Raw genomic sequence first — 16230 nt, forward strand, 5'->3', positions numbered from 1 at the left:
ATATCCTGACAGTAGTACATGAGACAGATACTCTGAAACAATGAGGTTCCTCTGGCTCTATAGACACAGTAAACAACTCACCACAGTCCATTTAATAGCTGTTCTGGAGCACTGGATCATATCACATAATCTTTATTAGCAAATGGAGTCATTGTCATGAAATTGAACAATTTGTTCTTCTGTGCTTTCTCAGTGTGCGAGTCGATTAGTTGTAACAATTTCCATTGGAACTCCTTTCTAGTAAAGAAATAGTCCCTGTTGAGAGTGTGTTTTGGTGATTATGCAGTGTAACATGGACCCTGTTTCTGGAAAGAGATGTTGCTCTCTATTATTTAAAATATCAGTGTAATTTGGGTGAACCAAAACTTTAGGTTTCTTGGCTTCCAAGATGCACCTTGACTTACACAACTCCCCCATCCTCAAAGAGGCCACAGCTTTAAAGTGAGTCATATTTGGTACCTTATTTAACTGCTGACTATTAAGCCAAGTATCCATCTTTAGATTTTAAAGCCAGGCCCTAAGACAGAGCACCAGAGCACTATTTCCTCCTGCCTGTTCAAACTCTTGCTGCCATACTTCTGCAGATCATCTAACCATTTAAGCAGGATCAGACTGTGCAGCTTGTGTTAATGGGAAGGGAGGAGTAGCCTAGGAGAAACACATAGAAGGAAGCCAAACTCATGTGAAAACCAAACTCATGTTTCACCGAGACAGTCTTGCAGCAGGCTTGGAGACAGCATGTTGAGCCACTACTGGACTTACCAAAATAAATACTAAAACTGCTGAAAGATGTGATCAGGAGAAATCCATTCAAGCCCTTTCAAAGATATAGATCTCCTGGAAGATTAGAGTACAAAATTGGGAGAGTTTGGAGGACTGTTTGGACAGTTCTGGCTGTCTTATCATGTATGCATGTACAAACAAGACACACGGCCTCACAAGCACATTCACACACAAACTGCATTGGTAGCATTATGTGTAATCCAGGAGAAGATGAATAATAACTTAAAAAAATACACTGTATCAGGATTAGGTTATATCTGTGACCAAACCTTTTTCTTTGACATAGCCAAAACATCTTCCCAGTAGCGAGCCCAGTAGTAAATGTGCCCGTACTCATGATTTCCATCAAGTGCAGCCAGGAAGTATTGTGGCTGTTCTGTAGTGAGACAGAGAGTGTGATGTGGAGGTTGGTGTTTCCTTAACTGTACCACTATCTTCCCCTAACCTCAACCAAATGTTTTAGTTTCCCTAGCCATAACCGTACCTTAAAGGTCAACACGTTCTCACTCCCAACTCATCAAATACTGCCGCTTGGTCACTGGCCCCCCGCTTCAAAATGTGATGTTGTAGGTGTCCATCCCTCTAGCGTCATTTCTGGACGTGCAGGGCCTCGGCGTCAATTAATATGCAACGTCCAGTTAGACTTGGTTAATGTTGTGGACAGTTTAGTTAGGTTTAGGCACAAGATGTTGGAGAAGATTGTAAGTTACGTTACATACCTGGTGTACCTTAAGTACATTATGTAAGTAATGTATGTATTTACTGTAATTAGTTGTTTCCTCTTTGTTTCACGCAGGAGAGCGCTCCGTACAAGAGCTACATCAGCTGGCTGATAACTACAGCAGCTAACGATTTAGCTTCCGGGGTGCGGAGCTGCACTTCCAATTTAAGCCAATTTAAGGAATAGCGAGACATTTGACACAGCAACAGAGAGAGAGAGAGAGAGAGAGAGAGAGAGAGAGAAGAGAAGCAATCGCTAACCGCTAAGCTAAAGCTCAGAACTGAACAGCGTGTAAACCACTGTGGGATTAAGTTGCTGAAATGAACAGGCTTCTTGAGCAGAGCTAGTTTACCTTTAAATGATATTGTAGGCAATTAGCCGATGTAATGCACTCAACTGGTAGTCTGCAGTTTGGATATTGCTGTTGGCCATATTGGGATTTGGCTAAAAGTTTGAAAAATGGTGCAACCCTAGTTCTGGATAATTAAGAGGTGTTGATAGCCATAATATCTATTACCTTTCTACAATCATGGAGTAGATTTAACTGTATGGACAATTTCCAGTGCATTAATCATTGTATATACAATATACTTTTCAAATGACTAATCTCAATCATAGATTAAGCCATGTGTTCTGTTTCATTGGTCTGATAACAGAATATTTTAGTTTGGTCAGAATTAGTTGATGTATGGGTCAAGTCTTGGTTATGACTCTGCAAATTAAGAAAAAGCTGCATATTTTGGGTTTCAGACTAAAACTAGACTGAAATATTCACACAGTTTGATTAAATAAATACTAAAATGATCGCCTCAACTAAAGCTAGACTAAAGTGTTTGTAGGTTAGGACAAGACTAAAATAGTGTTTGTGGACTAAATGTTGACTCCAAATATGAAGCATGTGGTTGACTAAATATTGTGCATCTCTCCCTTCTAAGACGATCTGATCTAGATACATGGGCTACGCTATGATTCATGCATTTTAGTATGGAATAAGTCGGTGTGATTTGATGCAATATGATACAGTTCTTAACATTTGTTTAATGTAGACATTTATTTTCCATTCTAAATTAAAATAAACCACTGCTATAAAAGTGACATTGCTTACCTTCAAATACATATGTTTTATAAAATACCAGAGAATCCCAAGTAAGCCAAATGTCTCATTTCAGAATGACATGTCATTGTGTTTATTGCTTTTCCAACAGACGCAGACAAAAAAGACGTGATTACCTTAGAGCTCGTCCAGTTGGCTCTCAGTTGTGGCTGGAAAATGTTGCATCTTGCATTTTCTAGCCTGTGCTAGCTGTATTAGCATCCACAGACCCGCCTGCAGAGGTGTCACCATGCCATCTCACCAGCCGAGTATTAAGATTTGTCATGCTACCGCTGTATTTCATTGCTGTCCGACAGATCTTACAAATGGCTAGACTTTTGTACAACTTTCCTTCCTTTTTATAGAATCCAAATGTCTAAAGTTTAGATTTTCGATTTGATGGTGCACTGTAAATTGTGTCGACATTGTCAGACATGTTTGTTTCTGCGTGAGCCATGCTAAGCTAACTTTACTCCGGTTGCGATTTACGAGAGTGGAGACGCTGTTAGCAGCAAAGCTTCAGTCAACAAATAACTGCAGATAACTTTAGAATCGGACCATCGACCGGTTCATGATACATGTAGATCGATCCAGGGGTCCGTGTACTGATGTAGTTGTATCTGTAATGTTAGGGTTACAATCTTAACACACCTACTAAATACGCAAAAACATATCAAAAACTCACTTTGAATTCTGATGTCCTATATTATATCTATTATATCTAAAAAATATCTGATAACATGAACCTCCCCCCGTATGAAAAATGAGGGAAAACACTGCAAAGGACGCCGAAAACTTCTATAGAGATTGTATTATATTTCCAAAAATATATGTACAGTCTATTACAAAGGTTACAAAGCAAAAAGAATTGTCTATGTAACAAGAAATTGTCTAATTAAATGATCTTACATTTCTGCTGTTGGGGAAAATACTTTTGACCAGTGAATATTCTCAATACTTTCATCACAGAAAAATAAATAATAAATTGACAATTTTTATTACTGTACAACAAACTAAAAGGCAAATCAAAACAACGTCAAAGTAAAGATGGAAATCCTATCAGCTGTCTTTGGTCCTAAATGAAAAAAATTATGTACAACTGAAATCTTGTGGGTGACAATAATTCATCTGCGAGATAGAAAAATATAGTGCATTTTCAATGTATTCAGAGCTCTCTACTGAGTAATATGTGTAAAAAACAATATAAATAAAATGTACAAGTTTTACAATTAGAACATATACAAAGATTCCCTCAAATCTCGCCTCTTTCTGACACAATCAACAGTGCTGCGCTCTTTGGAATTATCCACCACCTCGCCGAGGTGGTGAAACTAACTTCCAACTGCTGACCCACAAGATTTGAAAAATAACTTCATACTCTATCTGCTATTCCTGATTCCAACAGACCCTCTATCCTGCAGGTTTTTTGTCTTTTTTAAATTTTTTATTCTTTTTTGTGTTTTTTGCACAACAAAACTTTTTCTTTTGTCCAGAGTTGAGCAACCTGAAGTTTAAAACGTGGATGAAACAAGCTGAAACAGACAGTAAAGTGACTTTTTTTGCTGAAGGTTACAGGTGATTTGGACGCTGAATCGATTGTATCCTGGCCTTAATCTCAATTTGGCTCAAACTGCTGTTTCCCCAGCACAGGAAAAAAGGGGACAGAGGCATTCTACCCTGGTGTGTGAGAGGCCTCCAGGGGCCCGGTTTTAAAATCAGAGAGGGGGAGTGGGGGTGAGAGAGAGAATGCTGCCTGTGAACTGGGGAGTTTTGTGCTGACAGAATGACTTTATGCCGGTATTCAATTCAAAGGTCTGGCCAAGGCCCAATTGCTGAGCTCTGCTGTATGGATAAAGGGGGAGGGTGTGTGTGACACAGGGGTTTCCGAGCTGGTCAGGGCTAGTTCCTGGTGTCTCCTCACAAAGGTGAAAGTGGATCTATGTCCAGACTAAGCTGGATAACTTAAACAGAGTTTACAGCTAACAATGACATGCATCCACATGAGCTTGTTCAGGTAATTTCCTTTAAGATCTCTGTGTTCTATCGGTTGGCGAAAACCGAAACTGCCCGTGGCACAGACAGAGTAAGTTCAACCTCCTGCTTTCTGTGATCATTTATACAGTGTTTTAATACAGTTTGTTGTCCTTCTTTACTTTATTGTCGTCAGAAAATGGTGGTCACAGCAATATTACCTGTTAAAAAGGCAGTCATTCCTACACAACTGCACCAATGAAATCTAGAGCGGAAACAATTAGGTGATGAATAAATGAACATAAAATGTATAATTGACAAAAGTTTTAAGTCACTTAACTGGTTCAGTATTCTCAAATGTGAATATTTGCAGATTTCTGTAGTGCTCTATGCTAGTTAATAGAACATGTCCGGATTTTGGACAATTTGAAAAAGTGTTATGGGCAGTTTTCACTATTTTCTGCATGCACTCAGAATTTATGACTGGGCAGACGGTGCTGTCTTTGCAACCGTGCGTGTCTGCTTTCTACATTTGTTTTAGGACTATTGGCTACCCCTTTAAAAGATGACTTAACTTAAAAGCGAGGGTTATGCCCAAATGATAGTGTCTAGGTGGGCTTACATCTTCCTAGTTTCCCTTGCCTTTTTTTATCTGCCTTGGAGACCTTTTTTAAAAAGGCTTCACACCAGCTTAGTCTGGTCAGAGGGCCAAAACGGAGAGAAAACGATGTCTTCTCAAATGTGGCTGGCTTAATGTGGATGTTCAGACAATGGAGGGCATGGAGAAAGCTGCTAATGGTTTAATGGCTCAAGGTTGCTTCCTGGTGGGATTATGCTTTTTCTATGCATTTGAGATGCAAAAAGCTGAAAGAAGTGAGCGTAGCTTTGAAAATATAGATTTATCTCTCAGGTTACAGCTGCAGTAAAAGAAAAAGTCATAATGGTTTCCTCCTGTGAACACCACTCCTCTTTACATGACAGCTGAATAACTGCATGTTCTTATCAAAGAGTGCTGCACTAAAACACCCTCCACATGGAAACTTTCTTCTTTTCTTGCATTTGAGGTGGAGACAGATGGCACCGAATGGGTTGATTGGCTTTTAGCACATCTTCTGCAGAGCCGTATGGAAGAAAAGAGGAGCAATCTTAAGAGACACTTTAATGCATGTTCCGTCACATCTACGCCTGTGAGGGGATGAGCGGCAGAGACGCATGAATAAACAAGGAAGCTGCAGGGCCGCCTACAGAGCCAGGACAGTGGGATTTAACAGCGCAGTCTGACTCGGGCTCCGTCGTCTGGTCCCGCATTTTCAGACCCAAACCCTGAAGGGGCTTTTTGATTTCTGGGCGGCACATTGGGTGTTGGAAGATGATGTCAGCATGACTAATTGGCACCTTTGTAGTGTTTCGAATGGTGCCTCTTTCATCTCCGCAGCCACTCAATTCAACATTTCCGTGCCATGTTAGATTTACATCAAACGTTTAGCGTATTACAGTGGCAAAACACGACATGATTATTTCATTTGATGACTTGGCACGGCAGTTTTCCAAGCACTTTCCAAACCACTTTTATGTCAAAGAGTTACGTTCTTTTCCTTTCCGGAGGTGACTGAATCTTTCCAAAGGGGTTGTCTCAGCACAGCACACACATGCGATAAAACCTAGCACCTTAAAAAAAATCTCAGGTGAGGACCATTTCTACCTGGTAATTATTGCTCTGTTTAGTCCATCTCTTCTTCGCTGACTGTGTCACTCGTGGCATTGAACCGTTCCCGTGCACTTGATTACACCAGTTCAAGTTCCAGATAAAAACACATCACACTACAAGGAAAACAAAAAAGTAGGAAGCTTTTCGCCCTTTAAATGAACCACATAAAGCATTGCCATTCAAGTGCCTAAAATAGTGGCAATACTTAATTTAACACATTTTAAGGCAGTATTACGTCAACACCTTTTTTTGTATCCACTCTTAAAAATTGTATTTGCAGCTAAAACAATGTACCAAAACAAACACTGTGTGCAACATTTTAGGCAAAATGATGGCAAAACAATTTGCGGTGGCTTCAATTTCAACAATCTTTCAACAGTGCTGCCACATTCTACTCAATCACTGTTCTGCGTTTCCTGTAGTGAACACGAGACAAAGGATATTGCTACTCTGATATAAAAGTCCGGTGATTTGAAGTACAATTCGCCTCCTGCGTCTCCTCGGTGTTACACTCAATCCTTATTAAAAAAAAATTTGAAAGGTTGAAAAACACGTCAAAAGCCCACTCCTGCGGGCTGAAAGCAAGCATGTGAGGATACCATTTTCACTTCAACAGCACATGAAGGAAAACATGAGTCACTGCAAACAGTTCAAACAGTCCAGCATGTGTCAGCACGTAAGTACCTTTGAGTCTGCATCTAAAAAGTTCCTTCTGTGTTTGGATAAAAGAGTTTACCCTGTTGTCAAGTCTAAATAGAAGATAAAAGAACAACCGCTGTTTGGGCCACAACATGTCACTGTGGCAGACGGAAAGAAAATTAACAAATTAGAAAAAGGAACAAGTAAAACCACTGCAAGTAGACAAGTTTTTTTTTTTGTTCATTTCAAAGGAAATCCATAGCCATGGTGTGCACTTAAATCATTAAGTCAAAGAAACCTAAGTGTCAAACTCCTTTCCTATGCGCCATTTGATATGTGGTTGAGTTCATAAGCGCTTCTAAAAAACAAAACAAAAAAAGGAAGTCGTCTCATCCTGGTAGGTTCTTTTTTTTGTTGCTGTTTTTTGCCCTTTTCCTCTCTTTAAGTGCCCATCGAAGAGGCGGACCACAATCCTTCACTGAGGAACACAGGAATGATTTCGCTCCAGACACAGCCGGAAGAGTCAGACATAACAGATGTCCGTTTACTTTGACGATTATCCCGGTTACGTCCCAGGCACTGCTCCAGATAAGTTCTGTTTTTGTTTTCACCCTGCTCAACGCGGCCCCTTCGCAGTCCGTCACACCTGTACACCCGTGCCGTGGAGATGCAGCATCTGGGCTCTCATAGTCTGTATGCTGCTCATGATCTTTTTCTGATGGCCCACCAGCGTGATCCCCAAGCTCATCACGTCCCTGGAAGACAGGACAACACATCAATCAATGCACAGGACCACAGTGAGGGGCAAAACAAGTGAGATTTACAGCCTCAGCTTTTTCATTATTGTGAGTAAGGGGTACAAAAAAAGGCAGCTAAATACACCAGGCTACTTTATGAATCTCGATAATAAATTTGAACATCAATTTCAAGGATGATGTAGCCAAAAAGTATCATCTGAAGTGGTCTGAAGTTTCATTTTTCTTTTTCTTGGGAAGTGTGTTTGGAAAGTTTATTTGAACCCTTGAGCATTTTATGGGGGTGTGGAAATGGATGTGACATCTGATGGTCATTGGAAGTTCTGAGTAACAACTCAAGGGCAAGCCACAGTCTGGGCTGATGTTCACATTTAGCTGCTCTCAACTGGTAAGAATGCAATAAACAGCAAATAGTTCATGTAGGTTCATGATACTTAAGACGGGGACACGCTTCATGAGAATGTCTTTTTGTATGTATGTATTTGTAATGTATTTTCGAGAGACATGAAAATGGGTGGCCCATTTGACCACGGAACATCAACTTGCTTTATCCTGTGAGATTTTGGATGACTTATAAAGCTAAAGTGCAAACTAGCTCTCAACTAACTGCACTTGTGGGTGTTATATTATTCAAATCTGAAAAGAAATTACAAAAAAGAATTTGATGAAGGCATGGCTACAAAATGGGCTAAGAATGGCTGGCTGCTAAGCAAACAGGAAGTGATTAGGACTACTATGGGTTTGACTCTTATGCCTGGTTTTCACTGCGTTGAGGAGGTAAACGCTGCAGTGGGACACGAAATTGAGACCCAGTACCTGGTACCAAAAGTGAGTCGCATTGAGTTGAGACGAGCCGTACCTAGTAGAAGAAACCCGGCTTTATTGACTTGCTCTACCTTAATCTACCTGGCCTACCTGAGAGGGTTTCAAGATTGAAGCTCTTACAAACATCAATGTAAAACTTAAACTTAAACTTAAAGCCAGTTTTCTGTTCTTTTTTTATAAGCAGCATAGTTCTGTAACATATTGTAAATACTCAAATAAAGGCAGTAAAAAATATAGGCTGTTTTTTTTTTTATAGTAGTACTGCTCTCACTAATCAGTTCCACTAATTTGTACCTTGCCTTTTTTTCTGTCGGTCCTTCAATCAGCGAAACTCAATACTTTGAGTAGATGTTTACATTAAAAGGGAAGAATTGTGTGAATACAGCTCGCCCTTCCAAACTTGCAGGAAAAACTAGGGTGGCAGCAAAATAAGTAAAAGGCCGCATTTACAGACAGTGCTTTATTTGTCCATTCTGACAGTTCAACATGGCGGACTTTGTAGAAGAGGACCCGCTCCATCTATAGATAAAAACGTCTCATTCTAAGGTAACCAAAATTCTTATATTCGGGTGATTATACACTTATGAAAACACACCTATAAATATTATATTTCTGAAAATAGAACCTCCTTAGTATTTCACACTGGACCTTTAAAATCTACCAAAATTTTGTTTGGCTTTTATTTCATAGGACAGCTGAAGACAGACAGGAAAGGGGGGATGACATGCAGCAAGGGGCTGCAGGTCGGATTCGAACCCTGGGCCGCTGCAGCAAGGACTCAGCCTCAGTACGTGGGTTGCCAGCTCTACCCACTGAGCTAACCGGGTGCCCCATGTCTACCAAAATTTTGAATGAATGTAAAATGCAACGTTGATTTGTTTCAGATTAGGAAGTTAAGTATAGGTGAGATGAGGGTCTAAGTGGGGCTGGTATCAATGTTTTCTACTGATGTTTAACCACTTAAGGGTTTCATATCTACTTACTCAATTGACATCCTGGCCACAGATTCCAGGGAACTGTAGCCAGCTGCTGTGAAGTTGTCTCTGTATCGCTCCATCTTGATGGCTTCCAGCCACTCTCCCACTGAGCGGAAAGCAGTGAAGTCTGGTGTGCTCTGATCCAGCAGTGGACTAATTGGTCTGCGGGATGAGCACAGAAAGATGTTTATGTCTTATGTGAAAAGGAAGCGTTCTGCTGAAAACACAATCAAGCAGGAGATGAGACAAAGCGACGACCAAAGGCATCCAGTGGTGCAGCAAATTGCAAGAAGGGGGGAAAAAACTAGCTGATTGGAGGCTTCAATCAATAAGAAATTCACAAATAGATGCAGCATGTCAGCTCTCTGCTTCTGAAAAATATTTTTGTCAATATCTTTTCAATCTGAATACATTTACCCTGTACAGTCTCCATACAATAAAGTGCTTTTTAACCAGTTGTAACCCCTGAGTCTCAATCTCACCTCGGGAAAGTATGTTCTGACTGCAAATAGAATTCCTCTGACAAACGTCAGACTGAGGTCTGGAGTTCCCACTGCACTTTAAAGTACCAGGAACTCATTATAGAGATTGATTTAAAAGCCCTGCTACTGACCATAAAGCCATGGAAGCTGCTTTGGGGTATCGATCCCCCGGGATTTATCTTCCATCTCTGAACTACAGAGGCTAAATCATCCACTGGACGCTTTGGATCATCCACTAATGTGCTAAAATAAAAGTTTGAATTCTTTATTGTATGAAGCCCACATTTTAAAATAAATTATTCTGGGTTTTTATTTCCTCACCTTGTACATGTTCCCACTGGGGTTTTCAAGGTGTTAGGGTTGCGGATCATCTTATCAAGGATGCCAACTATCTGATCAAATTTGGGACGTTCAGCTCTGTCTTTCTGCCAGCAGTCCAGCATTAGCTGATGCAGGCCTGGTGGACAGTCCATCGGGGCTGGAAGACGGTAGCCCTCCTCTATTGCCTTTATGACCTGGAGAATGCAAAACAGATGGACTCATTAGTGCCGGTATTTAGTATAAATCCTAACCCCAAACCTTTTGGTATCAGCCCTTAGCATCAATCTAACCCTAATACCAACCCCTGACCCAAACTGTTTGGTGTCACCCTAACCCTACCCCCAACCCATGACTCTAACCCTTTAGTATCAACTTTTAGTATCATCCTAACCCTAAGCCTTTCTGACGAAGTGAATAATTTACTACCCTTCATACACATTTCATCTTTTAATCATCAAGTTTGTAAAGAGACGTGCAGCAGCTTAATCATTTGTTGGTTACCTACAGCAGGTGTTGTGTGTTGTGGAATAAAGGGCCTAACCAGATTTGATGATCGAGTGCCAGTTTTGTTACAGTGAATGTGAACATGAGGACTCAAAACAGAATGAAAGTAGCTACACTGATGAGTAATTGTGGAGCGACAGGGTTCTCATCATACCACATTACACTGCACCAATATGCCTCTCATATACTAAGTATTTTTAACAGCTTCCTCTATTGAAATGAGGCTGCTGAGATCCTTCTACTGTATCTACCCCTGCTAGAGATGTTAATGATTTCCATTTCAAACTGTGAAGCCTGTCTGCAAAAAAACACTGCCTGAAAGATACTGTTTTAAACAGGGCCACTTCACAGTTTGTTTTATGTCCAAGTCAATTTACTCGTCAAGGGGAGTTCTATTCAGCGTGTGGAAGCTGTTTTAGAATGTCTTTGACTCTAGAGGACCTTTGTTGAGTCTGAAAAAAGTATTGTGGTATCAGCCAGGTATTTCAGTTTGAGAACCTTGTGTTGGAAGTGTACGATCCTGCAATTTTGGAACATGACCCACTCTAAGGACTAAGGACATTCTTCTTTCAGATCTGTCCCTCACAAGTTCTCCTAACTTTATGGAAGTTTAATACTGAATTGTAGGACAACCCATTGGGGCGGCTGTGGTGCAGAGGAAGAGCAGGTCATCCCCTAATCGGAAGGTTGTTGGTTCAGTCCCCGGATTCTCCTGCCACATGTCGAAGTATCCTTGGGCAAGATACTGAACCCCAAATTGCTCCCGATGCTGTGCAATGAATGAGTTAGTTTCTGTTGGCTTTGCCATCACTGAGTGAATGTGTGTGAATGTGGCATATAGTGTGAAAGCATGTGGAGTGGTCAGAAGACTAGAAAGGCGCTATACAAGTAAAAAATCTCTTGCCTTCAGTTATTGCTAAATTCTGCAGCTAAGCTTTTAACCAAGTCTTTAAACGATGAGCTCATACACCCATCCTTTTCTCTCTTTACTGGCTGACTTCAAGCTTTAGAATTGATTTCAAGATTTTACTGATAACCTTTAAGGCACTACAGGGTAAAGCTTCTGGTTACATTAGTATGTTATATACTACAGTGCAGACTAAGCTGTTTCCCTGAGATTAATTCCCCACATTTCTTATGTGTCTAAACAAAAAAGCTATATTTATACAGCTCTGATAAATAATTGAAAAGATCTTTCCGCAGAGCTGTTAAACCTGCAGTTTAGCGCAGAGTTCATTAAAAGTCAATGCCGTGAAAACAGTAGGTGCAGCAGGCACTTTGATTTGAGCCCCCAGCTCCCCTTCCTTTATTGTGTGGATAAGATGTTTGTACGAATCTGCATATGTTCATCAGCTATTCCTGTCAGGACTGCTCGGACAAGAATGAGTCATGGAGGGAAAAGGTGTCAAAACACTGAAATTGTTTGGTAAAAATGCAAATAATGCCCTGGAGGATGTTTGTTGACATCTTGACAAAGCGCAAAAATTTCTGACATTGATGTCTGTCAAGTAGCAGAGCGTCAAAACACCACACACAGCACTTTAATGCCTGGTCATCTTGTTTAGCATTTCTAACATCTGATTGTTCAATCAGCAGGCCTCTCCTTTGGAGCGGCGGAGAATCTTAATCATGTTTAGCCCTGATGCTGTGGGTGCTAGACACCGGGCGCCATATAGGAATTGTGAGGCCAGAACTCACTTGCCTTCTGCCATCAATCAAAATGTGTCAAGTGTCCAACAATAAAGAACAGCTTGAAGTGGTCTGGTGCAGTTGGACTCCCTTGGTGAGAGTTGGCAGGAAAGTAGGCAACAGCACTCAGAGAACTGCAGGTGAGTCAATCATTATAGCAATTTGTGATATTTGTAAAAAGAGGTGTGGGTAAATGTGTTCTTTGAGGAAGAAAAGTGTGGGCAATGTCAGGAGTCAGCTTTACAATTTACTTGATGGTAAGGTAGAAGATGAATCTTGATTTTTGAATCACAATTTCTGAAATAAAATGAGTTTTATCCTCCTGCACCTTAAAGATACTTTATATGATTTAATTAGAGTGCCTAATAGAACATCCACATTTCCCTTCCAGCTCCAGTACATTGAGTTTTCATAACATCAGCAAACAGGTGGGAGAAAGTTCTGGGACTGTGACTGTTTATGTTGTGTGTATTTGAACTTTTCATCCAGTTTTGTAGAGCTGCATCGCTACAAGTTTCAGAAGGTAAAATATCTTGCTTTGAATGCATTGTGCTTGACTGAGGTTTGACTTTGTTTCATTTATATCGACTCCTGTTTAATTCATTATTATTACTTTATTTACAGCTACAAGCTGATGTTGACTCGTGGTTAGGCTTTGTACATATCCAGCATAAATCCTATACATGTATGTTTTATGTTCAAGAAATAACTAATTCCCTATCTTACAGTAAGTGAGTGTGCTGAGACCTTTATATGTCTGACTGAAAGGGAACCTAACTACAATTAAAGACGTACTCCGTAATTTTGCATTGCGCTTTCATAAAGTTGTGGAGTTTGCGAGAGACAGATGGTTTTTTTTTTGTTAAAAATATGTAGTCATCCATGTGACATCATCAGGGTTATTTTCTCAGCCAAAGCCTTTTTATAGGTTGAGCAGTACTAACTAGGGATGAGTGAGTACACCGTTATCTATTTGTATCTGGATCTGTTCAACCAGCAAAATGATCTGTATCTGTACTCGGAATGGACCAGGCTTGTTAATTTAAGCCTGATATTATGGGTTGATCAGAATTTGCTATACTTATTAGAAAACTATTTGTAGTATTGAGCTTCAGATCAGTGTTTTTGATCATCTACAAATATGGATATTGACTCATTTTACTCCTAAAAAGTGCAGTATCTGTACCGGATTTTCATTTCAGTCAAAATTAGTGAAGTGCCCCTTTAAAATTAAAGTGCATCTATGGCTTTAACATCCTTGACTTTTTGTCTAAAACAAAACAAACTGCAAAAAATGCAGGATTTGCTAGCTGTGTAATTGGTTCAACGCTGCTACTCCCAACGGTTCACATTACCATAAGTCATTATAAACTTTTTAAAGACATTTGAATCTAAAGTATTCTGCATGACAAGTGTTTTCCACTCCTGTTATTTATATTGCCAGCATCAAATCCAAGTTCTCAGGACATTTTTATGCAAGTTCCGTTTTATGACCTTCAAATTGATTCACATTGCAGGATTATAGCAAGACTTTTTGAACTAATTTAGCTCAACGTTGCGATCATGAGGGTCCTGCAAGAAAGCCTTGAAAAGGTTTTTCTGTCATTTTCTACGTTTTAGTGGGAGTGAGATAAATCTGAGGGAAATCTCATGATTCATGGCCTTTTAGATGGTACTTACTAAGATCAGATTGGACGTAATGCATAACCTCCACTGAACTAACAGTATTTAATACTAGCTTGCTATTGTGAGCAATAAATGATTTATGATGATGATTATGATTTTAGGTTTCATCAGAAGTCATTAAATAGTAAACATCCCCATTACAACTTGTCAGAGCCCAAGGCGATGTTTTGTTCGAGCAGCAGTCCAAAACCCAAGGATGCCAAAGATACTGAATCGACAATGATATCCTTTCATCCAGCAAGCTGGAACCACTGAATGTTTGGAATTTTTGCTCAATAGCTGAACTCAACGATTACTCATTTACCAAAACTGTTGGTGATCCATTTTCTGTTGATAGACTTTTTGATTCAGCAATAATACTGAAGATTTTTGTCAAATGTAATGTCGATAATAACATGGTTTAACTCTACCTCCAACCCTAACCCTAACTCTACCTCTAACCCTACCTTTAACAACAAATGTACTTTCTTTTTCACAAGAGTTCCTAAATCACTGACAAAGATCTGGAATGAGAATTTGCACATTAATAATTTCTTATTAATGATTATGATCTTAGGTTGTGGCATGGTCCATCGGCAGGATGACAAATGCATTGTGTTAGTGATTTAATATCCACTCACGTCTTGGTTGGACATGTCCCAGTAAGGCCGTTCCCCATAGGACATGACCTCCCACATGACAATGCCATAACTCCACACGTCACTTGCAGAGGTGAATTTACGATACTGTATGGCTTCTGGCGCGGTCCATCGGACAGGTATTTTGCCACCCTGTTCAGTAAAATGCAGGTCAGTGGCTGGAGTAAAGATCAAATTCATTATATCCTGCATCTTCCCCTAAAATATCAATTAGACATTGGTTAGATTTACAATCACACAAAGGTTCAAAACAAAAAATAACTTTACCACAAACTTCAGAAAAAATATTGGCACCACTTTCTAATAATTTTTGTGGTTTTATAAGCTGTAACTGATTACTTTAAAACTAGACTTTATGGATTATGAGAAATAAACATTTTATGTGAAGCTTAAATATACTTAATTTGAAGTGCACTGAAATTTTTTCTTCTTTTTCTCTCCTTGATATTTTATTTCATATTTCTTATTAATCTCATCGTCATTTACTTATAAATATAATGAAAAAAGGAGTAATTTTGTTCTTCTTTTGTTGAACCAGCAGTACCAAACTTTAAAAAATTTAAAAGATATAAAACAAGAAAATAATTAAATTCTCTCATTTGAGAAGCCATTTGGCCATTGGCCTTTTTGCCTGAAAAATGCTCTATGAATAATTTATTATGAAAATAGTGTTGATTTTTTTGGCCATCGACAAATCATTCAACTGAATTATTGAAACTTAAACTGAAATGTTGCATTTGTAATAAACTGGAATCAACATTTTCATATGGTAACAGTACACAATATATATATATAATATAAGTAAATTATGAACTAACCATAAATAAGGCATTAGTTACAGCTTATAAAGCCTTTATAGGAGGTTTTGCTGAAAAACAGCTTATTTTGCATATTAAACACAGCGCTACTTGGGCGTACTTCTGTTCTATTTTCATGCACCGGCTTACTTGATTAGAGAATTCAGACAGGGCTCTGGGTAGAGAGAGCAAGTGCTTTAATTGACTCACAGTTGTTGTGTAGACAGCCTCGGGATCGTCGTCTATCACCCTTGACAGGCCGAAGTCCGACACTTTACATACGAGGTTGCTGTTGACGAGGATGTTTCGTGCAGCCAGATCTCGATGGACGTATCCCATATCAGAGAGGTATCTCATCCCTGCCGCTATGCCCCGCAGCATCCCCACCAACTGGATGACTGTGAACTGACCGTCGTGTTTCTGCGCGGCACAGAGAGACACAGGCGGGGTCAGCCATCTTTGCTGACCATGAGGGAAATGTAGGTCACAGCACTGCAGCAGCTCTCCAGCACAAGATTTATGATATTTATGTGATGCACAGATCCTACTGCAGACTGCCTGCTGTCTGGGACACTTTCCAGCCAGTGAAAAAGAAAAGTTACGAAAAAAGATGCTGTTTGAGCCTCCGAAGGTGATACTCA

General features: G+C 39.8%; 1 protein-coding gene across 7 annotated transcripts in view; it reads right to left on the reverse strand.

The window, feature by feature from the left end:
• Positions 1-3393: 3393 nt before the first annotated feature.
• epha7 (eph receptor A7) overlaps positions 3394-16230 on the reverse strand; it is a 90471-nt gene continuing 77634 nt past the window's right edge. For 4 of the 7 annotated variants that reach the window (XM_051409874.1, XM_051409873.1, XM_051409872.1 and 1 more), the window contains exons 13-17: positions 15800-16009; positions 14775-14990; positions 10276-10469; positions 9479-9634; positions 3394-7670 (exon numbers count right to left, since the gene is read on the reverse strand). In XM_051409874.1, coding sequence (XP_051265834.1) covers positions 7556-7670; positions 9479-9634; positions 10276-10469; positions 14775-14990; positions 15800-16009 — 891 coding nt within the window. In that variant the 3' untranslated portion in view covers positions 3394-7555. The remainder of the gene's footprint in view (positions 7671-9478; positions 9635-10275; positions 10470-14774; positions 14991-15799; positions 16010-16230) is intronic. The other 3 variants (XM_051409877.1, XM_051409876.1, XM_051409875.1) reach the window with 1 other exon arrangement.

The sequence above is a fragment of the Dicentrarchus labrax genome, unplaced genomic scaffold (assembly GCF_905237075.1).
Source record: "Dicentrarchus labrax unplaced genomic scaffold, dlabrax2021, whole genome shotgun sequence".
Lineage (NCBI taxonomy): Eukaryota > Metazoa > Chordata > Actinopteri > Moronidae > Dicentrarchus > Dicentrarchus labrax.